At 41.8% G+C, this 24,535-nt stretch overlaps 2 protein-coding genes across 4 annotated transcripts; both read left to right on the top strand.

Moving 5' to 3' along the window:
* Positions 1-10,245: 10,245 nt before the first annotated feature.
* LOC115593489 (T-cell surface protein tactile) lies at positions 10,246-17,249 on the top strand. Its single transcript, XM_030437010.1, has 7 exons — positions 10,246-10,441; positions 10,682-11,020; positions 12,503-12,603; positions 12,784-12,940; positions 14,734-15,264; positions 16,406-16,514; positions 16,686-17,249. Exons 1-7 carry the CDS (start codon positions 10,360-10,362, stop codon positions 16,846-16,848), a joined length of 1,482 nt encoding a protein of 493 aa, XP_030292870.1. The 5' UTR covers positions 10,246-10,359; the 3' UTR covers positions 16,849-17,249.
* Positions 17,250-18,364: 1,115 nt separating this feature from the next.
* LOC115593642 (uncharacterized) lies at positions 18,365-23,564 on the top strand. 3 transcript variants are annotated; one of them, XM_030437226.1, is made up of 6 exons: positions 18,365-18,466; positions 19,400-19,507; positions 19,632-19,674; positions 19,837-19,961; positions 21,184-21,242; positions 22,015-23,564. In XM_030437226.1, the coding sequence occupies exons 1-6, from the start codon at positions 18,460-18,462 to the stop codon at positions 22,447-22,449; spliced, it is 777 nt and encodes a 258-aa protein (XP_030293086.1). In that variant the 5' UTR covers positions 18,365-18,459; the 3' UTR covers positions 22,450-23,564. The 3 variants fall into 3 exon arrangements, with proteins under 3 accessions (XP_030293086.1, XP_030293085.1, XP_030293084.1); XM_030437225.1 differs by lacking the exon at positions 18,365-18,466 and adding an exon at positions 18,474-18,549; XM_030437224.1 differs by lacking the exon at positions 18,365-18,466 and having other exon boundaries at positions 18,887-19,507.
* Positions 23,565-24,535: the final 971 nt, after the last annotated feature.

Here is a 24,535-nt window from a genome sequence, read left to right as displayed (position 1 = left end):
TGTTTTCTGTGTCTACAGTACTCACCACCTGACCGTGTGCCGGTCTGCCATGTGAAGCAGCGCAGAGACGTCTTGAGAGAATTCCATCACAGTTGCATTGTGTTTCCTCACAAAAGGACACGTCTCCCTAACGTCAATATATACAGAAACATTTATCGGGAGTGGTTGTTTTTGTTTTGTTTCTGTTTTGGTGTTGGTGTATAAAAGACCCACTGGTCTCCTCTCCTCAGTCATTACAGTACTTTGCTAATAGACATGCTGCTGATAATGCCACAGCACAGTGAATACCAACTGGGGCACATCAAGAAACAATCAAATATAAGTAGTGCACACTGGGAGTCAGCGTGGTTGTACAAATACTGCCTCTAAGATTAGATTGAATTGGACAGAATCGGGAGGAAAAAAAGCTGGAGCTGGAGTTGTTTACTTGTCCCCTGGCCTCATAAAACACACGTACACAAACCAACAGAGACATGTACAGTACTATACACACACACACACACACACACACACATTTCAGAGCAAGATTAGAATTTATTTCTTTGTCACCATTTCAGTCAAATGATGGGTGGAAATGAACCTTCCTTTGCTAATCCTGACCCCACCGTGCACACTCTGAGGGTCCCCTGCCATGCTGTCAAATTCTTAAACCTTCTCAACTGTCATTACAGATAACAGGCAAAAAACCCCACCGGAAACTGTCAGAAACAAGCTGTGTGTGTGTGGGCGTGTGAATGCATGAAGAAGCCGTGTCTTCACATCAGGAGGCCTCGACTGACCCGGAGGCTTTTTTCCACAAATGTATCTGTAACTTTGCTGAGGAAAATTCAGCGGAGATTATCATTACTATCATTATTTTCACATCAGTCCACATGTTCCATATTCGAGGTCTGGGGTGTAGTGGACATGTTTCCCTGCAGCAAAAGCATGTGCAGACATGAGTCAAAAATGTTTTTGAAGTAGCGCAGCCTGCTAGAAAACCATTAAAATGAAGTTTCTTACAAGTACATTTCGAAAGTTAACTTGTCCTGACTTTTCCCCAAAAAGTTCTGCAGCTCGCTACACACGCTGCTAGAAACATGGCGAACACCGCATGGGATTCTAGTGAAAATGAAGTGAGCTATGCGGTAGTTGTAACGATATACAAATATACCACAAATATACCACAAAAAGACTTGAGATACCCTTTCTGATCGTAAATATTGGTCTTGGTGTCAGTTTCTATAGCTTTTTCAGTAGCTCTCGCTACAGGGGACAGAAAGGTGACGAAGAGTCGGTAAGACAGACAGGATGACAGCCACTTTTCAACTTATAAATGCAGTATTTCTTTTCCTCAAGTTAGATGCTGAAGACAAGACCTCCTACCACTCTTTTTGTTTCGTCCTGTAACTTTACCTTGTGGGTTGAAGACCGAAATACCCCTCTGTTGCGGCTCTGTTACTACCTCCGGTGGTGGATCGACCAAGACCCACTTCACTGACATACATGACATTACAGCAGTGCGGGGGCACAAACAGTTGCATTTTACATTTCAGCACTTGATACTTAATGCAGTGTTTCTGCAGTCTGTGCTGTAGCAACTTTGACATTCCCATTTCCACTTATTGATTTGTGCTTTATACAAGTGTTTGCGAGCATGCAGTACAAGCCTACTCCCATGTCTCTCTTTAAATGTGCTAAACTCGCCATTCACACATCGTTTTTTTCTTCCGACTTGCAATGGATTGGAGCATCACTCCCAAACTTCGCCTTTTTGTCATTTTTCTCAGCAGCACAGAAGGTACCCTTCAGCTTTTTTATGACAGCCGAGTGCTATTTCAATGTATAATTGTCCTTTTCTTTATAACAAGCATAAAACAATCACAACCAGTTTGTCGATATCACAGAACCTAACTAGTTTTAACTCACTAGCAGTGCATTGTTTTGCTGATTTATGCATTACAGTCCCACATATTCGTGTATTTTAGTATTACTGGAATGGCATATGATGCCCAAAATGTCACTAAAGACTAGCAGTGAATTTGCTGCACATGACACTGCTCCTCTTATGTAAGTGCAGACTGGCAGGGTAGGAGCACGGTTTGCTAATACTAGCCTATAAAGCACCACAAACGATAGTGGCCGGTTGGATAATAGCATGAAGTTGGGAACAAACTGCAAGCATCCATTCTTTTTATCCTCATTAGATAAATGATGAATGGCATTGTGCCAGAGTAAGTAGAATAGTCCGGTCATAACGTAATTGATGACGCATGGGGGTCTTGAAGGGTTGCTTAGGGCGAGACTTCGACCACTTCCCCTTGTAACTCTGTTCTGAGGGGCAAGGGGTTAATTCAAAAATGAAGGGGTAGGGGTAGAACGTGGAAATGGGATTGGGCCTAAATGTCAGTGACCTTTTCCTAAACCCAGCCAAGTTGTTTGGTGCCTTTACCTTACCACAGTGCCATTCACATAGTACTATGAGACACTGAGGGGCATGACAAAGCGACATCAGTATTTGATCACTTTGAATGAGAATGTGCTGGTTTTACACTCCACCAGCTCCTGACAACAATACCCACGCCTTCAGCTTGCTTGATATGCAAGTTTCTTGATCTGATAAGTGTGTCTTTTGTCTGCCTGCCGCTTTGTGCTGGGTTTCTTGCGTTCCGTGGATTTAAGAGTTTTGTTGTACGAAACAGCTGCCTGTTGATGCTGGAAAGAGGGTGGTGGGAGCGGCGCGCTTGAATTATTTAGTAAATTTGATGGCTGTGAAAATTAGACAGTGAGCTGGAAGAGGCTATACAGCTCTCTAGTGTCGCAAAGAGACAAGCCTTGTGGACATTTTCATTTGTTTCCTTGCTAATGACGTTGTTGTAACTTTGGTAGGTAATTCCAACCTGGCGAATCCAGCTACTTAAGAGCTGTTTTATTTCTCAGCTCCTCTCGAGGGCCGTCAGAGCAGGTCCAGGTTCAATAATGGTCAATTATGGCTACTAAATTCCATGTCTGGTATAATCGTCTCTTTAGTCTTGAGCCACATTTCAACCCTAATCAATGGATGACAGAGAGAGACAACATGACTGCTGAAGAGAGAAAAATAGAAAAGTACAAGTTGGAGTAAAGGGGTCGACCACGGAATGGAGACGAGTAAAGCATAACAGGAACGAGCTAACAGTTGGAGCCCGAGGTTTTCATCTGTTGTAGTTCTTCCTCAGTGCACTAAAACAGAAGCTCAAGGGACTCGCATTCAGGCAAGACGCCCTGAGACATCAGAGCTTTAGTACCACAGCTCAAATTAACAAACTTCCAGTACTTCCAGCCCAACAAACTTGCATCTGTGCTGTCAGAGGGATCATGCTTAAATGATGAGATGGAAAAAATGTAAGCATGTCTCACCCACCGGAGGGAGCGAGGGGAAATAAAGAGAATTGAGATGAACAAGAAGAATTTCACGCCTTTCACGAAAGGGGAAATCTGACTTGGAGCTATTGTTTTAGTGGCTGCATAAGCTCAACAAACAATTTCAGATGTACCACAAATAAACTCCTCCTCACCACTGGAGGAGAGTGGCTAGATGCCATTTCTTTTGTTGTGCAAAAAAAAAAAAAAAAAAAGAATAAGGTGGGGGGGGGGAATCAGCTTTCATGGCCATCACATTCACTTTTATTTACCCTGCGCTTTGTTTGATAGAGATATTTTATTCATGTCCAGGGGATAATTGGGGATTATTGGCTCTAAGCTGGCATTTTGATGGCTTTTGAAGAACGCACTGATTTGCTTTGAGACAACCAATTGTTCATTTCTAAGTATAGTTTTATTGTGTGCTTTTAGCCAATGGGAAAACATGAGAGTATAAGAAAGGGAGTTGTCTGCCCAATTAAACCCAACCGTTTTTGTTGTGTAAGCTGTTTAGGCAGCCGTTGTTTTAAAGTTGCTGAAGTTTTTTGCCGCAGTTTGTTTTTAGCTTGTGCTCGGCAAAATCAAAGGTTTAATGATCCCCGTTCCAAGGAGGCAGTGGAGCTTGTATGATGCGGCCAAATCTGATCAAAACATCCTCCGACGAACTGTATAATGTTCAATATTTTTAGAGCTGCTGAAGAGGCGAAGAGATACTTGGTCGGGGGAAAAAAAGCCACCGTGAATTAAGTCATTTGAATAACATGTCCTATCGTTGGATATAATTAGTTCAGTCGTTCAGTTCATACAGTTTGCGTTGCCTCTCATTGTGTCATTCTTTATGCAAGGTGGGTGAGCGAATGAGTAATGAATAAATTGTTGCATTTTCTGCTTTTGCTGTCCCACCTTACACCCCCGTACACTATTCACCGTCTTAAACCATTAATTCTGTGGCCCATTGTGTACAGCCCTGACAAGCTATAAAACTCATTTTTATCCACCACAATGGCTTTCTCTCAATTTGTCTCCCCCTCCCTCACTCATGCTCCCACTCCCCGACAGTCTCCATAATTTTCAGACTTTCAGAAAGTTGTTGTTGTTAAAGTTGCTCTGTCATTGCTGTGCTTATTATTTGGACCCTTCCATTCAATCTTCAGAAGCAAAAAACTGAACTTTCTCTCAAAATATTTGAGGTAATGAGGAAAACAGAAAACACATGAACGGAACAACTGAGGAGAGGTGAAAGAGGTGGGAGGAAAATTGCATTATTTTCTGGATGGGTCAACGACTTCTAGGGCAGTAATGGAAGACTGTTGAAGTGATGCTGGTCTTTCTGGCCAAAACACCTCCCCGACATTTTGTGTAGCATACTGGTCAAAAAGGTAGAGTGAGACCCAAAAGTGTCCTTCCTGGCCTCCAGGGAATGAAGAGTAATGGCTTTTTAAATCTCCTGACTTTCCAATTAGTGCTATCAAATCAACATTTAAATGAGTCCAGACAAACTTTTGCAAAACTGCCATCGGCCTCAGCTTTCCTTTCTGTTCAGACGTAATCAGCAATGTTGGTTGTTAAAATGGTGAATGTGGTTAACATCAGCACGTTAACATCACTTTAAACATGTTGGAATGATACTTTTAGCATTTAGCTTACAGCACCATTATGCCAGTATAGTAGGAATGAGTACCAAAGCCTGGAAGTCAGTTAGCATTTTGGTTTCCTTGTCTGAAAGTCAGTGGGGCTTTTTGAATGGGATTTATGTTAAAAGCCTGAAATAAGGCCTGAGGTTAACAGAAGCAATGGAGATCTTTACATTTTGTTCTTTGACAGATAATCTGGAGATACCCCACATTTGATTTAAAAAGCGTATCATAAATGAGTCATACAGAGATTGTTCGGAACATTAAACGTCATCGTGCCGAACTCTGGGGCAGACTTTACAGGCGGACTCTAGCTGCAAACTATTCAAACATTAACTTGAAGATTCATTACTTTATGGTAAGTGTGTATGCTATGGTGTAGTAGGAAGCTTAGTTTTGGTGACGTTACAGTCATGTGACAGCAATGTAGTTTACTTAAGCTTTTAACTTCTCATTCGTTTTCATTTACGCTTCAAAAATCATCTATTTGGGAGGTAACGTCAATCCTCAAGGGGGTGATTGACGAAAACACACAAAATCAAGCTTGCATAGTTTGAAGCGTCCATGTAGCATAATCATTGCGTACATGCATGGAGCATTTTCCCCAGCCATTACAATGTCCATACTACCATTTTAAACAGACATGAAATTAACTTTGTTTTCCACCCAGGAGACAATACAATAGCTGAGCTTTCAATGTAAGTAATTTGGAACACACATTGGTGAAGTTCGAGCAAAAGCCAAGGTATTGCAATGTTATGATAGGTTTAGCTGGTAGCATGTTATAGCCAGGTGTTATTGTCTCTGGTTTAGGTTATATTAGCTTGGCATGCTGTTACTGCACTTTTTTTTCAGAGCATGCGTTTCCCAGACATACCATTGTTTTGATGTGCCAAGTTTTGTTTTGTACGTAGCATTACATCGCATCACACTGACGAAATGAATGGTGTGTGCACAAACTACACGTTTCTACATAACGTTTAAATACATTGAGGTACATTCAAGTTCCAGGCTGATTTAGGTCTTTTTTGATTCATTCTCATAGACGAATAAGCCTCAATGTGCATAGAGTAGACTGTAATAACACATACAGTGGCCATGCAGTGAAAAGAATTTCAGGTTCACTAATAGATGCATAAAGTCCAAGTTGCCTCTCAAAAAGGTCTGTCCTCCCTGTGGGGCACCGCACCTGCAGTCAGCCAGTCACAAAGTTCACAAGGTCCAACAGCACACAATGAAACTGGCAGAGTGTGCCAAGCCTCAGACAATCCAGAATGTTAAATCACCTCTGATCACTTGCTTGCTTCTATTGTAACGCCAATACTCTTTGACAAAGCCAACAGTGGTTAAATATAGCACAGTTCTTCAAACAGCACCAAGCTGCTGTAGGTGATTATTTGCTCCTTGCACAGCACAATGTCTGCCACCAGATTGGGGGGGGGGGGGGGGGGGGGGGGGGGTTTGGTTAGCTTTTGGGTCTTGTGACTGCACAACTGGGCAAATTTTGTCAGCTCGTCCAAGTTAACTGTCTTCACCAGTTTAGATTTCACAGCCGTAAGAAGATAGATAGATTGATGCATATAGCCTAGAGAATCCCTGTCAGAACACCAGGGCAGACATTTCAAAAATGGTACTGTCACAGTTTAATTGGGATGTCTGGTCTCCTCACAGTAGAGTCTTGGGGCCACTAGTTGGGCTTTAAAGTTTAAGTCTTGCTGTTAAAATTTTTACATTCCAAAACACTCCTCCTTGTATTTGTACTTCAGTAGGAATGCTTCGAGGGACGTGAGCAGACAAGGTAAAAGGATGGACTGGGATTCAGTTACACTCCAAAATAAAAGGGGGAGTTCTCATCCTTTGCAGCCATAAAACACTTTCAAGGCAAAGTTCTCCACCCCTGATACCCCTGACCAGAAATCTACACAGAAAAACACTGCTCTGTTTTGTCATGAAGAATTTGCAATACAGTAGTAACCATATATCAACTGGAGCATAAATGTATCATCTTCAATGAGGTCACCTGCATGCTGGAAATCTCTGCAACACACAAGAGTGCCACAGACATGTCATGCGCTAAAACCCCAAAATAAGGTAGCATTTTTCAACTTCCGATTCAAGGTCAGTGGGTCTTTTGAATGGGTTTTCGGTTAAGAGTCTTTCATGTTTTGTCCCATGACATAAAATATTGCCAGTTCATACCCCACTATTGAATTAAAAAGCATTCATGTGTCTTCAAAAAGGTAGTTGCTACCAAGTGGCTAACTGAGACTACAGGAGGTGTCGGGGACATTGAACGTCGTCACACCGACCACAGAGGCTCATCTACTCCCTAGTCTGTCTCTACGGGCGAACTTCAGTTCCAAACTATTCTAACTCTAACTGTACAACTTGATTGATCAATTAAAAGCAAACATACACTTAAGTGTACTGAGAAGCTGAGTGCTGTGATGTTGAAGTCATGCGACCTTCACGTTAATTCTTTTACATCTGCCTATTTTATGTACCTTATCTCGCTGAACAAAACAGGTAAGTATCGTAAAAGCTTCGAGGGAACAAGGGCGATGCTAAATTACGGGTTAGTCTACAAAAATACATCGTTCCTACACCACTCTATACATAGCTTAGACGTCATAATGTCAATGTCTGTTATTTCTTCACATTCTGTTGCCATTTCAGTACACTTTTGAAAGTTTTCAACTCAAAATCTTACATTTCCGGATCCGGACCAGTGCTCTTGATGGTCTCCTCTATCAGAAGGTTGTGAATGTGAAAGTAGTGTAAGTTACACTCCGTGTTGTATTTAGCAGCAGTACATTAAAATAGGCTCTCAGGGCTCTGACTGGTGGTAGTCAGACAATCTGTACGACAAGCCCAGATTTTAATAATACATTGCCTCTAAAAATCAAACTGGTTCACTGAGATAACACTGTGCTCGCAGCAAAACCAGGCGGCGAATGTGGCTAACTGAGCAGCGCAGCATGTGCGAATGCGCGTTAACACTGGTCAACAGCACACCCCCTCGAGGTCAGCAGCCACGCGAACACACACCTCACAAATACACACACACACACAGATACACACATCGACACAGAGTTGACAATTAGTGCTCTGGTGCAATGTGCTGCAAAAACTGCTATTTGCTGCAGGTCACAGGGGTATTCAGGAGCCCAAGAGATCTCTGTGAGCAGGCGTGACCTCAGTGTGGAAGTATTAGTGTGTGCAGGGGGGGGCAGGGTGCACCAGCAGGTCACGGCACATTTCTTTCCCTCTCATTACACCAAAGAAAGCAGAGCCTACCAAGACCAGTAATTCATTTTGTTCATTATTTCTTAATTGTGAATGAGAACAGTTCCCATTCAGCGCCTCTGTCTGGAACAGTGGGGAGTGATTATCCGGCTACAGCTAAAATAATGCTCATCAGCCTTTCATTTTACCCTCATTATTCTTCTCGGACCAGTGAATAAAGTTGTCACAGTGTTGTTACATTTCGAAAGAAATCCTTGAGACTTCCGTGACTTCCCCCGGAGGAAGTGATGCTGCCCTTATCAAATGAAGCAATGCAGCAAGGTCCCCTTACACTTTGATAGAACACTGACAGAATACTGATAGAAATCTCCCTTTGGATAGCAGTCGCCCTCCTAAAGCTCCAATTTAAGTCGTAAAAGGTCACACGCGGAATATGACTGTAAAATTATTAATCATCTAAATGCATTGCAGGGTCCACAGGGAGCTTTCATAATACATGAAAGCGGAGAGCTCAAAGCATGTGAAGGAGAGGTGAAAATAAAGGTATCTGGAGAACAGTATTTTGTGATACTAATGACGGTCAATTTTGCTTTCTTTCTGATTGGAACTACTGGGTAAACCAAGCCTTTGAAAAAAACACTGCCACCCATTTATCAAGTAAGTGCATCAACAGGTTTATCTTGAATCTCTGGAGAACATTTTTTTCTTGTACAAAAAACACTTGCCTTATCGTCAGCATTTCCTTCGCCTATTAGATATGCACAAAGACGTAGCCTTTGGTTACAGGATTCGCACAGATTTCCCAGTTTGTTCTTATGATCCGTGCTAATTAGGTGCAGTTAGATGAAGACATCTCCCTCACTGCCACAGACAAACGAGGCATGAATTAGAAATCCAGTGTTTTGACACGACGTCTTACTGGAATAATATTGCTCTTCTCCGAAGAATAGGGTAAACAAATTATTTGACTGGAGTAGTAAAATCCCATTCACCAAAATTGCCTTCTTAATTCTGTAATGCTTCCTCTTATCTCTTTAACCCGGCAGTGAGCGTGACAACTTTATAGTTTGGTTCTGCTTCTGAGGCGTCAACCACTAACAAGCACTGGGGGCGGAACAGGGCTGTTAGCTGAGGGCCCGATGATGTCAAGCAATCAATATATCATCTTTATTACATATTAGTGGGTTCAACAAGGCTATGATGCATCATCTGTCTTCTGTTTAGTTGGCTCACCTTGAAAAGAACACAGCTGAGTATGCGTTGTGTAACAGATGGAGCTAAAAGAAATGAATGTGTATGAACATTTTGGATGCTACATTAGCTATACATGGACCCTAGTATTCCACTAGTAATCACAATAAACTCATAGGTGACTTTGATGATTCCAGGAGGCACAAAAACATGACAGAAGTAAATCAAAAACAGGTCTGTGGCAGATACAACTCATTTGTCGGAAGTCTTGAAGGAGTTAGAGATTGGTGAACATGTTCGAAAGGCCTGAAACAACAAGTTGTTCAGACGAGTGTTTGGAAAGATGACAAAAGCCGGAATCCACCGAACCATTCACCAAATCAAGAATCTATTTCTATATGCATGCTCAATTCGCTCGTAGACACCGCACAACATCAAACTTGAGTTAATAAGAAAAATATGGTTCACGTATTTACATAAATAGCTCATTTGACTTGAGAGTTGTTCAACCTTTGCATGTGTTGAATTATTTAATAAAAGTGAAGGTTATTCAAGGGAGAATTAATTAATCAGTTTTTCTTTGTTGTGCTCCCTTGGTATATTTCTTCCTGGATGATTTAGATCATCAGTGATGTAATCTAAAATGAGTCAGTTCCCTGCACCTCGACTTTAGAGGAATGAATAATGACAAGCACTGTGATGATTTTGCGCCTAATGCAAATCTGCTTTTGCACCAGAGGTTTTCACCACAAAGCTTCAGCGCTACACGAATGACTCACTACCGCGTCTCTGTGTGGCTTCCTGTTCTCTGTCTCACAGTCTCTGCCCGACTCTTTAACCTCAGTCGACGGTTCGACTGTTTCTGTCTTTGCTGAACCCCCCGATGGATTCAGGCTGATTGATCGTAATGAGTTTGGGGAGCTCAGACATGGCTGGAAGTGCACTGGGAACGGCCTTCTCCCTCCTGTTCCTCGCCTCTATTATACAAGGTAATCCTGGACCACATGTGCTGGTTGCTCGTATAATACGCCAGCAAAGATGGGATATTCACCATGGGTTTGAAATGTGTATGGGCTTCTGATGTGACAAGCTGCCTGCGTATAATTCTCCGATTTTATCTGCCTGCATCCCAGCGGACTGCAGTATGTAATATCAACTGCAAAGTATAAGTGATTTTTGTCTCCTCACTTTTTTTGGCTTCCAATGTTATCTGATTTTTTGCTTGACAGGGTCTCAGGACGTTAAGGTGTTCCATTATGAAAAGATGGAGGCAGTGGCGGGCCATGAAGTTGTGTTACCCTGTATTATAAACGGCCGTTCTGATCTCAAGCTTGTCAATATTGAGTGGAGTAAGAATATAAATGAGATCACAAAGCTGGCTGTGTACAGTTCAAGTTATGGAGTACATCGATTTTGGCAAAACATCAGCATCCAGATTGAGAAGGAGACATTGGGCTCCAACCTACACCTTCATGGGGTGTCAAAATGGGACAGTGGTGTCTATATTTGTGACATCACAACCTTTCCTCTGGGTGCCATCAGGAGTGAAACACTGCTGGAGATCATAGGTAAGATGGAGGCAAAGACATGCAAAGCCGTATCTCCCTTCCTCAACCAGACGTCGCAGTCTGCGCAGAATTTAAGATTTGGATGATGTGCATTTTTCTATCTAATTGTCCGTTGCAAATAGTTCTTGTTGCTTCTGATTGCATCAGAGCGCTGCTCCACTGCCAATCTCAGCTGTTATTTACTTCTGAGCAAAAGCAATAATTGCAAGAACACATCTACAGTAAGAGCTTTGCTTGCAAGACTTTTCCTTTCTTCCATTTGTTGTTGTGGTAAAAAGAAAAACGTTTTTTTCACTTATCAGTCATATTGTCCAGTCCAGCCCAGCTGTGAGTGAACTGGAGGGATGTTATGGTCACGAAAGAGGCACAGGCAACCTAAAGGAGCTGTTGTTTATGCGAATTGACTAATAGAAGTCAGTAATCTTTTGCTGACAGTTGACTGATGAAAAGAATATTAAAGCAATATTTTCTAACTTTTTTAACTTAAAAACAGCTTCATAATCATGTTGATGGTACAGTGTACAATGCAACTAAAGTGAGAGGGTAAAATCACAGCGTTAAGTACGCGTTTACTTCAACATACAACATGAGTTTTGTTTGGAGTCAGCGCCTACACCTATTACAGGTGTCTGACAAATTGTTACACGTCTGGGATTTGTATTCACAACAATGCTGTTGGTTTTAGTTATTTGCCAAGCAATAATGTCAAACATTTGCTGGTTCCAGCTTCTTAAATGAAAAAACCCATCATTTATGACAGTACATAAAGATTTTTTGGACAAATGAAGCAATTCAAAGATGCCACTTTGGGCTCTGGGATATTTTGATCAGCTGTTTTCATAATTTTGTGCCATTTTTTTAGACGATACCAAGGCCGCTAAAAGTTGGGCCTTTGATTTGGCCTGCTAGATGCTTCCAGTGAAAAACAAGAAATACATTTCATTTTTGAATAAATGATAATATAAATCGCTGTTCCTTATGTTCTATTTTTGTGAGGTAGAAATGCTTTTTTTTAAATATGCAGGAACCCCTAATTATCCCTGAGCATGGCAAGCAGAGTGAGTGCAAAAGTCAGGCAATTAAGGAAATCTTGGTAGTACTACATAAGCCCTGAGATGCAAGTGGGATATTTCTTTTTTAAACTTTGAAGTACTATCCTGGCAAAATAGTTTTTCATGCGTTGTTAAGTCATGAACAGAGTGGAGAGAAACAATTTAGATCAGACTCGCCAGATTATTATTGGGTTTTTTTTCTCACTCGTCTCTCAGGGCAATACAATAGGTACTTGCTCCTGGCCAGCGGTCCGACATTAAGTTTCAGTTTCTGCTCTCCAAAAGAAAAAAGTTTGGCCAACCCTGGACTAAACGATTAAAACAATGGGCAGATTAATCGATAATGGAAAATAATCGCGAGTTGCAGCTTTTCTGAGAGCATTTTTCGTGTTTGCCGATCCAAATCAATCTCAAATCCACTCTCTTTCAGAAATAACGTGCGATGCGAAAGGCACTCTCAAGGTCCACGCCGGAGAAAATGTGACCATTCACTGCACGCCACTCCCTGGTGCGCGGTACAGGTGGACAAAGGTAAAGGAAAAACAGAGAGAAGAAAAAAAAAAACAGTCAATCAGCCGTTCCGCTGAATTTCACTTCATTCACAGAACGTCAAGATGATTTGTTTACCTCTGACATCAAAACCTATAACATAAAAAAAAACATCTCGATTTGAAAGGTATTCATGTGCTACATAATCTTGTTTTGCACTAGAACAAGGAGCTGGTGTCGGAGAATGAATCTCTGGAGCTCTCGTGGGTGACTGATGCTCACACAGGGGCTTACACACTGACTGTCAACACAGGAAGCAACAGTCTGCACAAAGAGTTTACCATCAGAGTGCTCACTGCAACCACAGGCTCGGTGACAGGTGAGCTTCGTCGTTTTCCCCCACCGCCACTTTTTCTCTTTGTGTCGCACTCAATTTCAGCATTTCCTCAGGGCTGGATTAACAATCTAGCGGAGGGCCCCGAGAGACTGACTGAACTTAATAAACTGCACTGGACCAGAGAGCTGATACTTGACTTTTGTTATTATAGCGTGGCTCACTCAATTTTAATTTTAATTAGCTGAAAGGAAAGGGAGAGATTCAAAGGATTTCAAAGCTGCCGGCTATGTTTTTGAGAACGTACCGGCGACTACAAAACTTTAAGAGTGGGAGATTTCAATTATTTGCTGCAAATCAATTGCCCCGTGGGAATCGGGGTTAACACGTGTCTAAAACGTCATTCACAATTCACAACATTTTGAAATGTGAAAACAACCAGACCGCATGTCATCTGCCCCCACTGGTGTAGTGCTATGGGTAGGCTGTTCGAGTAGGACAAATAATCCCCGGTGGTCTACTGTCTCATCCTGTAGACGTGTTGGTAATAAGAATGTGAACACAGAAGGCAGACAAGCAACAAGCCACACAGACGTCACAAGTCTCTTCCTGCTCTTCCTTTCTGTCTTCTTTCAAAACCACAAGTGCAAACATGCTCGGCCGAGTGTCTGCAGCGTCTCTGAATCATGGCGTGGGGTGAGAGCACAATCTGTTGGACAGACTGGAGTAGTACAGCCCAATCGACGGTGTTGAAGGAGGGTTTTTAAATGAGCAAAATGTCAATTTTTCAGTTGTGACTCACGGGGGAGGCAAGGTGGGATTCAAAATCGATCCATCCAAGTGTATGCATGGGGTTACACATAGTAGCAGAGACAGATTAACTGAACTCGTTACTTAGATATACATACGTCACACAGAACTGAATTTGCAATTCATGCCCAGCATTTTGCCTCAGGAATCCGTGCCCATGGCGTCAAGGTCCACCTTACTGAATGAGCTCTTTGCCTTATTTCACCTTCTGATTATGCTCAGAGTGCTCATAAATGCCAGCTCGGACCATGTTTTAATGATGTACCGCCGTGCACTGGGTATTTTAAAGTTTTGTGGTGAATTACTGATACTTCCTACTCTTTATTTCAGCTGTCCAAGGCGAAACGTGTTAAAGAAACAGAATGGCAACAGTAATGGCTAACCTGGCTGTAACAGCTATTCCGAGTACCTGGTACTCAGGTATGACAAGGGCTGGATATTGATCATATATAGTTTTATGACCGAACTGCCTCAATACCATCGTGGATCCAACAATGTCTTGTCATTTGATACCAAATTTCAATACCTGTGGAGTTGATCTCATCAGCGTAAGTGAGCCAATGAGCATGCAACTGTGCGCAGTGCCAAGATCTAACAGTATAGGTGATTGGCCGCCCCATGTGAATGTGTAATGTGATCTTTTGTTAAAAAAGATGTCATAAAAATTGGCATTGAAATAAATGGTTTAGGAGACAGTATCTTGGTTAAGGTATCAGTATCAGTCCTTTAGCGCTGTTAGTCGACCATTAGATGGAGCCAGACTAGCTGTTTTTTTTTTTGTCATTTGGCATTTATTATCTCATTTAACCTTTGGCAAGAAAGTTGATGAAGCATATTTCCCAACACGCTAAGCTGTGCTATTAGCTTGAATGCTCCTAATATGTACACACAGATGTGAAGGACACATTTTGTTAATCCACAGTTTTCCATGACAAATATTTCTTTTTTCTAACAAGTGAGTGCTTGTTAGAAACAGCTTGTTTCTAACAGCATGATCGATGTAGACTTCCCTGCTTTGCTACTTTCAGATCTTGTGACACAGTCAGCACCATCTAACGTAACTGAGGAGGGTTTGATTGACTCAACATACAGCGGCCCCACCACATCACCGGCCTCTGGGCATTCAACCACTGACACCAGTGTAACTTGGAGTGTGGGCACCGATGGAACAGATGTTAATCGAAACCCCAGCAATGTTACAACCACACCTGGAGAGCATGCTAATGCTACACATATCAGTGACACCATCACCTCTGCCACACACACTGACAGCAACCACTTCAACACCTCCACTGATCAAGAGGTAAACCCGACTCATGCTTCAAACACATCCACTTTTTCTGACCAATCAGTGGCCAGCGATCCATCCACAACACCAAGTTATGGTAGGACAAAGTTCAGATCAACACAGGAGATGAGGAATGAGTCCATGCCACACACAGTGCATGCACAGTTCAATTCCTCGGCCAGCCCGGAGGACTCCAGCACCGTGGGAAACATTACAGAAAACTCTAACAACCCTGATGCAACCCCAACGCTGAGCATCAGAAATACTGAAGGTAATAATAGCTTATAATAATAATAATAATAATAACAGAATACTTCCCTTCCATGAAAGCAACATTTCAAGGATAGAATCTGTGACAGCATTACGATGATCAGGAATGCGTTATATTATGCTTCTAAGTGCTGTATCGTAGGAAACTGGGCATGTTTCAGTTTTTTGATGCCCAGGTGTGAATGGTTTTTAAACTGTCTGGGGAGGGAACGTAGTGCTGCACTGTAACAACCATTCACACCTGGGCTCACCTAGCTCTAGCAACCCACATGAAGGCCGGTTGGGTTGGCAACCCACAAGTGGCCCCAATGACTCTGAAACTCAGAGCTCTCGCTGGTCCGACTCAGTAAGGACACTCCCACACAGGGTTAAAAAACCTGCAACACCCCACCAGTTAGTTAGAACTGAAGAAGCCTCTTGGATGAGAGGTGAAATGCCTTCAAAAAAACTGAAACACGTCCAGTTGCCTACGACACAGCGCTCAGAATAAACATGACCTGGATGACTGAGAACCTTCATCGGCATTACATTATGCATTTCCTGTTTTTGTCTGAGACCCTGAATCATCCAACATCCCCGTTGTTTGCCTTGCTTTTTAGAGTTGCTCTCAAATTGTTTTGGGCACATCATGTTCTCTGCTGCCGACAAACGGCTAGCACTGTTTGTGGCTAACGAGGTGAGGCGAGCAGGTGCAGCGTCCAGTAAGCAAGACAAACTGTTGCAAACGCAGAAAAAAATAACCGCAGACAACAGAGTTAAACGCTCAACAGGCAAGTCCCCTCTGAACAGAACAGATGAATATTAGCCGCAGTTTCTTCGCCTTCACCATCTGCATCTTCATCCCATGTGGAGGCTTTTTTTGCAGACGGCAGCTTTCTCGGCCTCAGGCTAGCTCACATCTTCAAGGTAGAAATCTCGTTAAAAGGAGTGTCAGGTTCTACAGCTGGAGTCCGAGCAGTCCTGTGGGGGAGGGCTACAGGACACACAGGCAAAAAGTTGTGTTCGTTGCACATTCATTATCAATATTTGTTGCTGTTTGCTGGGTTCCGCCAGAGCAGGCCGGTCAATATCTTCTAAACATATCTTTAGCTGTTGCCGTCCTCCAAATTGACACTTTTCCTCTCTCTGAATATGCTTCTTAGATACTGATGGTGCACGGAGTCATCTATTGTTGCTGTTAATCATCGTTCCAGCGCTGGTATTGATCGCCGTGGCTGGCTTTATCTACAGGAAACAAATGATAAAGCATAGGTAAAACTGCTGTTACCTATCCCTTCGAGCTTCCTCTGCAGCTGCTTGCGCCTATTCAGGGTCATGCACCAGGCAGCCCTGAAAGACGAGAAAAATCAATGAAACTAGTAACTTTCTAGCAATACAACAATCAATGTTTCTCTATCTTTCTCTCTCTCTGTCTGTCTTCAGGATGGATTTGCCGCCTCCATTCAAACCCCCTCCGCCCCCGGTTAAGTACACGGCTGCAAGACAAAGTGAGATTTCAACACAGCGATTCCCCACGTCGAGGTGTAACTCGCTGGCATTTGAAAACAGAATCATTTCCCCAGACACATTACACATTGACCGTTGATACATCACATGTTTAAATCGTGAGGATACGACTGAGGCTCGGCCCTGCGGAGATTTGTTAAATCTATTATGTTCAGCTGCGGTCAGTCTTGGAACAGCAGTGACAAAACAGTTGCAGGCAATTGTGCAAATGTGGGCTGCATGTACATCTGATGTGGGTTCTCTGTTATTGTGTATAAACTTCGTGTGTGGTTTTTTATATTTCCATCAAACGTATTCTAATCCATGAAATGTTTATGTCTGGTTTTAATGTCACTCTGAGCGATTAAACCGCAGGTGCTGGTGTTATTCACTTTGTTTTTATTACTTTTATTACACATTCACTGCATTCATCTAATCATTTCTTATTAAACTGCTATTGTATCATATGCAGCAATAAACATGCATTATACCCAGCTGGAACAATATGGCTCATTTACTTTGTGTCCTTTAATTAAAATATGCTATTATTCTGTAATGGGATTGATGATTTCCTGCCGCTAACGTCCTTTAGCGAAGCTGTTTGGTGCTCGTGTTGCAAGTCTGAATGGAGGGTATACATCAAAAAACCCATTGCTGTCCACATGTACCACAGACTGACACTTGAGTTTGCAAAGTTGGCTTTAAACCACAGACCACTAACAAATATAGCGACCACTGGACACCAGCATACAGACACACATAGGAAATGGGCGTTAATGGGGAGTTAAAATAAATTAAGGCTTTTTTCTATTTGAGCATTCACGGTTTTATTCTTTTTTTTTTTTTACTTTTCATTTGATTATTATTTCTTCATTGGTTTACTTTTGCAGATATTTGCAGACCAAACCAAGTGGACTCCGATTTAAATGTGTTTCTCTCACACACACACGCACACCCACACACACACACGTCTATATAGCAAGACTAAGAAACCACCAACTACTTTTTTTCATTACATTTTCCGACCACAGCAACAAAACCACAGTGTACCCTGTGCATGCAAGATGTAAATTCTTGATATGCAATGCTCTGAATACCCTTGCATACAGGTTATCCATATACTATATGATGGCCTTTTGTACTGTAATCTACTTGTGCAGGGGACCCGTTCACTGTCTGGGAACTGAGAAGATGGTGTAACCACAATCAGATTTATTTTAGGGTTAAGATCAGTTCAAATCATGTTCAGTAAAAAAAGTCAGAGCTAGGACCAGGAGTCCTGTTTGAATCATTCAGAATGTCTCCTGAGCTTTTTTCTGGCGTTTTAGGGTGAAAGGTTTTTTTTTTTCTCCTGGTATATTTGTTCGTTCCTGTGCAGACCTTTCTAAGTGTACACGCTTTTAAATGAATACTGAAGCTGCCGACAGATGTACACAATCCACTGTCATGTTTTGATAGTTATATGGTGATCTACGACATTGTATTGTTTTTCACAATGGCACCGGGAAGTGTGCCTCAAAATGAGGTTGCATTGTTTCCTGTTTGTAACTGAAGAGCAGCCAGCGTTCAAAGCGTGGTGATAACAGAGAGGTAACTATGGTAAAAATAGACTACAGTGTAAAACACCTCTCTGACTGAACACACTGATGCCCCATAGCCTGAGAGCAATCGCGTCAGACAGACGACCCGTTTTGTTCAAGACGGCTGGAATATGAAAGGTAGGATCACACCAACCATTGGGATTTCTAAGATCATATTTAGATTTTTTTTAAACTTTTACCAACAATGCTACTTTTTACACGTAAGTGCAAATATTGAATGTTTTGCAACTGTAGAAAAGGTTTTACCGTTGAGCTGAATCATTCCTAAAGCATGTGTCACAGAATATGGCAGGACGAAAGGTGCGCGTTAAGATGGGGAGGATTAAAACAAACAACGCAATAAGTTGACAATAATAGCTTTTGTGTGTAACTGTACTCTGCTCTGTTTTATTGTAGTAAAGTCCCACATAGCCTCGTTTTGTTGATGTCAAAGGACGTATGCTAATCACGTGGAACACCCTGAAACTTTATCAAAACAAATTATTCATTTTACCTTCATAAGAATTAGGACACATTTACAGTAGAATTGTGGTTACAACAGGAAGAATGAATTTCCTGTAGAATTTTTCAGCTCTGTTTGGCAGAAACTGGTATATTTCCATTAAGAAAAACAATCACTCAACTGCTGGTTTGTTTTTTTCTTTTTTTTTTAAACGTTGTTTCATGTTCCGTATGCAGTAGCACACAGTGGACACACTTTAAGCGTACACTAGTAATTTGAGAATAATATTCTTTGAATAGTTGAAACTTTCTGTTCTCTTCCAATTCCTCCTCTCAAAGGTCAGGGATTTCAATTGCCGAGCGTTGTTGACGTGTCTGACTGCAAGTTTGTTTATCACCAGTGCAAAAGTGATGACGCATTTTAAAAATGTCTCATCTTTTTCTGTTTGTTCGTAAGATGTTATTGAGATACAGAGGGAAATTCCAAACATCAGCAAGAGCTGATAACGAGTCTGAAATTCAACACACCGACATGGAAAACTAACTTTTTTGATTCCAGCGGACAGAGGTTTGAGGTGTTAATGGTCAGTTTGTTTTTTTGTCTGACAGATTGCTACATTTTCGTGCTAGCGCTGGTGCTTCTATCCCTGGCCTTGTTGTTCTCTTTGTGTCTCAATGTCATCTTCTGCATCGGACGAAGAGCCATTTGGTGCAGAGGTATGGTTGGTTATGTATAAAGTTCATTATTCTGGCATATTGTTTTGCTTTTTAAACAACAGCCAACATTGATTCTGAACCTCTGCCAGCTCTCTGTAAGTTACTAAACATACTATTCACACAGACACTGATGAGTGCAGGGACCCACACGTTTATGATGGAGAAAGGTATGCTTTTTATTTGTTTTCATTCGCATCATTTAGTCCAATCCATTTTATTTGTAACAAGCAATAACAGATTTTGTTATATTTCCATTTTCTTTCTCATGCAAAAATGACATCTTTTTCTAGAAATAAACCATAGTGTTGCTCCTTTATGTCTTTATGAAGCCTGTCACAGGATATAGGGCATTATATTCATAACCTCAATCATCATGAGCAGCAGGAAAATCCCCACAATCATCATGAGCAGCTGGAAAATCCGATATATGGCAACATCAGCACAGACAGAAGAGGTGAGCTCAGGGCCTACATTGTGCCACCTTTTAAAAGAAATGAGGTATGAAGTATTTCACAGAATTATGTCTGTATGCGTGGCGCACGGCGTCCACATAATTCATCTTTTTGATAATAATTTGAATATTACCATTTCATTTGTAGAAATGTATTTTCGAAAATGCTTTGTGGACGAGTCTTAGATACATTTAAGCGTACACTGATATAAGCTGAGAGTTCATTTGAGGCATTTCTACGCAGTTTCGATACAGACACTAATAATTGCATTTCGAAAAAATTTTATAGAATTCTAGAAGCTCAAAGGATGAAGCCTGCGCCCCATGTACAGAGGCTGTTTCCTCGCCGGAGCAGCCCGGGCTCAGTTCTAACCTGTGGCCCTTTGCCGCATGTTGCCCCCTCTCTCCCCGTCCCCTGACGCTGTTCACCTATCCTATCAAATAAAGCAATGAAATGGCTTTTTTTTTTGTTTTTTAAGATTATTTTTTTCACCTACTGTTTAAAGAAATTTTAGAGTTCCATTATTTTGCTGCTTTTTTGTAGTAATTAAGTTGGTACATCAGCCTTTGAAAGATCTAGACTGAGGATGTGTGTGATCGAGGGTTTTACTTTGAGTTGAAAAGTGGTGGGGACACAAGGGCAAAACATAAAAAAAAAATGTTTTAGTCATCAACATATGTGATTTGAGGCAATGTAATAAGGGGATTGTATAAGGTCAGAGTACATAGTAACATACGGAAAGAAAGAAATTGAATAACTGTGCATCAAATTCATTCATTCTCATTCGTAAGTTAACATTTCATGCTGTCTACTTTTCCATATACCCATTTAACCAGTAATGCTTTTAAAAACCGATGGATGCATTCGTATATGAATGTGGCTTGTTGAGCAGACGTTGTAATCTTTATGCACTTTTTGTCCAGATAAAAAATATTCTTACACCTTGGGGAATCTTAGTTTATTGATATATGTAAGTATAACGCTGCTTTTGCTCACTAATGTGATGTGTTTAAGCAAAGGACGAGACGGCTTTGAAAAGCGATGCAGCTCTCTGTGACCTTTTAACTAGACTGTCAGACGGATTGTTTGAGAAGCAAAGCTATTTTTGCGTCGACTTTGTCTCTCAGAACTTCTGGCAGCAGCGCCAATGAAATGCATTTATTACGATGGAGTAACAGAGTTTAAAAAAACAAACAACCAAAATCATGTGTTTCACTCGCTCAGGTTCTGTCGAGGTTTGCTACGAGATGATGACCATGCAACATGCGAGAGACCGTATGAAGGTATGTGTGACTGTGTATTCAGACTGTTAGGCTGCAGCGATATTATACCTCTCTGGAAGTCGCTGCACAGTCTTAATCATTTACTTTATGTGACCTTGTATGATGCCTGGGGAAGTACTGAGGGCATCTTTGCAGATTGAAACAAAAAGGCAAAACTTGAAAATGCTTCTGCGCACTGTGACACGAGGTTAATTTTTTCACCTGCTTGATGTTCATTTTCTTGGCGTTCATTCTGGTCGCACACGTGTTTTTGTTGTTGCTATTCATAAAAACCTGTTGCGTCACCGAATCGAATTATGAAATGAGGTGAAAATAACATGCGCTGAGGGTGCAAAGGATGATTATTGTATAATCTAAATCACTCGAATTGATTTTGTAAATGCTACAATCGAGAGATATTTGTTGTTTCAGTCAATCTGAGACAAAGCGCTCGCTGGTGCGCACTTCATGTCAAGAATGCACCCGCAGTTTACGACAGCACTGACAGATTTGCTTTCAAAACGGAAAGGCAGCGCACACCGAAGGCACTGTGGTCAACAGAGCTGCGAACCAATTAGCACAATTGAGCAAGAACCGCTCTAAAAATAAACTTGAGAGAAATACTTGAGAACATGCTGCCACAAGATCCCAGATATAGAACATGCATTCGAGTAGGTGTGAAGTGCTGCAGCCTTTTTGTTTATCACACCAAAACAATTATATTAAAAAAAAAAAAAAAAACTTAAAATTAAATTAACCAACAGATTTTTTTGTCTTCATTGTCTGAAACCAGCCTCTGGAGGCTGACCTGAACTACGCCTCGCTGGATCTGAAGCTGGCAAAAAATAAGCAGAGGAAGAAGAAGCATTACCAGCAGCAAGGCCACGCTCAGAGGCGAGGCAAGCTGCAGAACCAGCTGTCGCTCCACCTCGAGGCCCCCGCGAACGCTTTCTCGGAGGTGGAAGTGGACATGGACGCCCAGCTTCCTCCGAGAGACACCAGCATTATGGTTTCACACAGCAGCATCTACCTGAACAGCCAGCAGATCGCCCAAGAGACGGAGGACATGGAAAGAGAAAGGGGTATAGACATGGAGGGCTGGGAAGCTGGAAGTGGAGAATGGAAAGCAGAGCAAGAGAGTGAGGAGCGAAAAGATTATAGTAGTAATGGGAGCGTATGTACACAGCTGTCAGAGTTGGAAGGTATACAGAGTGTCCAAGGAGATTAGGCAGACATCATGTTAAGACTGTTTCTTATTTAAAACTGTTCAGAAGTGAAAAAAGCCCCCCCAAAAACGTCCATAACTGTGCCTAGAGCAGTGAAAACCATCTCATATTCAATATTCAAAGGCCTTGTTGAGCAATTTCCTTTCTGATGCAACTCCCTCTTGAACTCTCCACATTGAGCAACCGGGGAACAAAAGGTGCACCTCTCTACGCGGGAGAGGAAAGGAAACTCTGTGTCTGACATTTAGAGGTCAAGGGCCACGTGGAAATTTTTTCTGAATCTCTCGTGAAATAGACGAGGAAAACGTCAAATCATCACAGGACACGGCAGATCTTTCGCTTTTTTGATCAGACAGGCATCGACAGCCTGCTGTCAGACATAAAGGTGTGAAAGGGGAAACATTTTTTTTTTTTAAATCTTTACATTTGTTTTCCATGTCGTGGGTGGTGGCCAGGCCGACTCTCTGAAGTAAATGTACTGTCTGAGAAAATTTACATAAATATAAAAGTGAAGGTGAGCAGAGGCAAAAAGGGGGGAAAAGCTAATGCAATGTATTTTTTTTCCCCCTGTGGGCATATTGTTATGTAAATGTCACCCACGGAGAATTTTCCGCGTCAGAGTTATGATAATGGTCATTAGCTTTATAATCTGCTGCACTTATGAGCTAATGCGCCATCTGCTTAAATGATTATTTCCCTTTTCAATAATCCCCGCTTGGAAAGTATAATTTACCGCCCTGCTCTCTGCTGAGGGGACTGAGCTCTGAAGTGATGTCCGCAGCCCACTAAACCGTTAGGTGACAGTTTTTCGATAGCTGACCGTGGCCTACTTCCCCTCTATGGATTAATTTTTTGGCCGCAGGAGGTTTGGATCAACTGTTGCAGACGCACAACGCGGGGGGAAGCGACAAAAAGGGACACACATGAGCAGAAAAGGCACTATTGGTTATCTTGGTGCGAAAACGTCTGGAAATATAAAATGTTTCAAAATATGCACCACCGCAAAAGAGACCAGCACTTTACCTTTGTCACATTAATGTTGAAAAATAAGTAACATTTTTATTGTAAGGAATATAATAAAAGTAAATTTTGAAACGAGTAAATGTGATTAACACTATGTATCTGTCTCTTCATTACATGTTGTCACTGTACAGGGCTCCAGGCTGCGACTACTTGGGTTGCACATTCGCCTGAAACACAGTTAATCAGTTGTATGCTTTTTTTTTTTTTTTTGACAAATGAGGTCATCAAAATTCCTGTAATATACATAATGTGATAAGAAATTAAACCTTAATTATGTACTAGTGCCCATGAATCAAAGAGTTAGGTGCACCAGTGCAACCAGCATGAAAACCGAGTCTGGAGCCCTGCTATGTGTCAACGAGCTGGATTGCTTGAGGTGACAGAATAAAAAGGGAAATTTGCTTTTATTCAGCGCAAACAGACAAAAAAGGTTTCAAGGTTCTTGCGACAGCAGATTGTGGAAGGATGAAAGGGAAAAGGAAACTCATTCTGAGCTTTGTTCCACCTCTTCACAAAAACAAAGGTGCATGTCAGTTAGAGTTTCACAGAAATGGGACTACAGTTAAACCGAAAGTGACATCTTAAAGGACAGGTTCGCAGTTTTTTCAAGCCTGTCCTCAAACAAAAATTCAGGTCCCCAAGACTGACAGGGGTTTTGATAATGGAATCATTCCTTCCGTCCAACGACACCAATGCACTTGCACTTTCGATAGAAGTGAATCTTGTCCCAGTCCAAAAAATAAGTTCTTGACTTTCCCCAAAGCTTATGTGAGGCTTCAGCAGTCTGACGTAGACACATCAAGTGGGTATCTCCTAAAGCTATTGTCTCTCCGGCATAAAACTCCCTTGTGTTTTCCGGACAGTGTCTCCTAGCTGAGCCACAGTGGAGGGATAATAACACAAAGAGAGAATTCTGGACTGAAAGAGGCTTTCTTAGACCGCTGGAGCCTCATATTAGCTTCAAATAATCTTTGGAATTAATTAACTTACAGTGACAGTGTACGAAGAGGGGATCTCTTACCGTCCAGTATGGATAGGAGGGATGAATACAGCCCACCAAACCTG

This window comes from Sparus aurata, chromosome 13 (genome assembly GCF_900880675.1).
Source record: "Sparus aurata chromosome 13, fSpaAur1.1, whole genome shotgun sequence".
In the NCBI taxonomy this organism is placed as follows: domain Eukaryota; kingdom Metazoa; phylum Chordata; class Actinopteri; order Spariformes; family Sparidae; genus Sparus; species Sparus aurata.
Note: the sequence above shows the minus strand (reverse complement) of the source record. Positions and strands in the feature narration are given on the sequence as shown.

Coding starts and splice junctions, on each gene's coding strand:
- LOC115593489 (XM_030437010.1), top strand. CDS start 10,360: ATGAGTTTGGGGAGCTCAGACATGGCTGGAAGTGCACTGGGAACGGCC. Junction 15,265..16,405: donor GAGCATCAGAAATACTGAAG/GTAATAATAGCT, acceptor TATGCTTCTTAG/ATACTGATGGTGCACGGAGT. Junction 16,515..16,685: donor AAACAAATGATAAAGCATAG/GTAAAACTGCTG, acceptor GTCTGTCTTCAG/GATGGATTTGCCGCCTCCAT.
- LOC115593642 (XM_030437224.1), top strand. CDS start 19,372: ATGGTCAGTTTGTTTTTTTGTCTGACAGATTGCTACATTTTCGTGCTA. Junction 19,508..19,631: donor AAGAGCCATTTGGTGCAGAG/GTATGGTTGGTT, acceptor CTATTCACACAG/ACACTGATGAGTGCAGGGAC. Junction 21,243..22,014: donor ATGCGAGAGACCGTATGAAG/GTATGTGTGACT, acceptor GTCTGAAACCAG/CCTCTGGAGGCTGACCTGAA.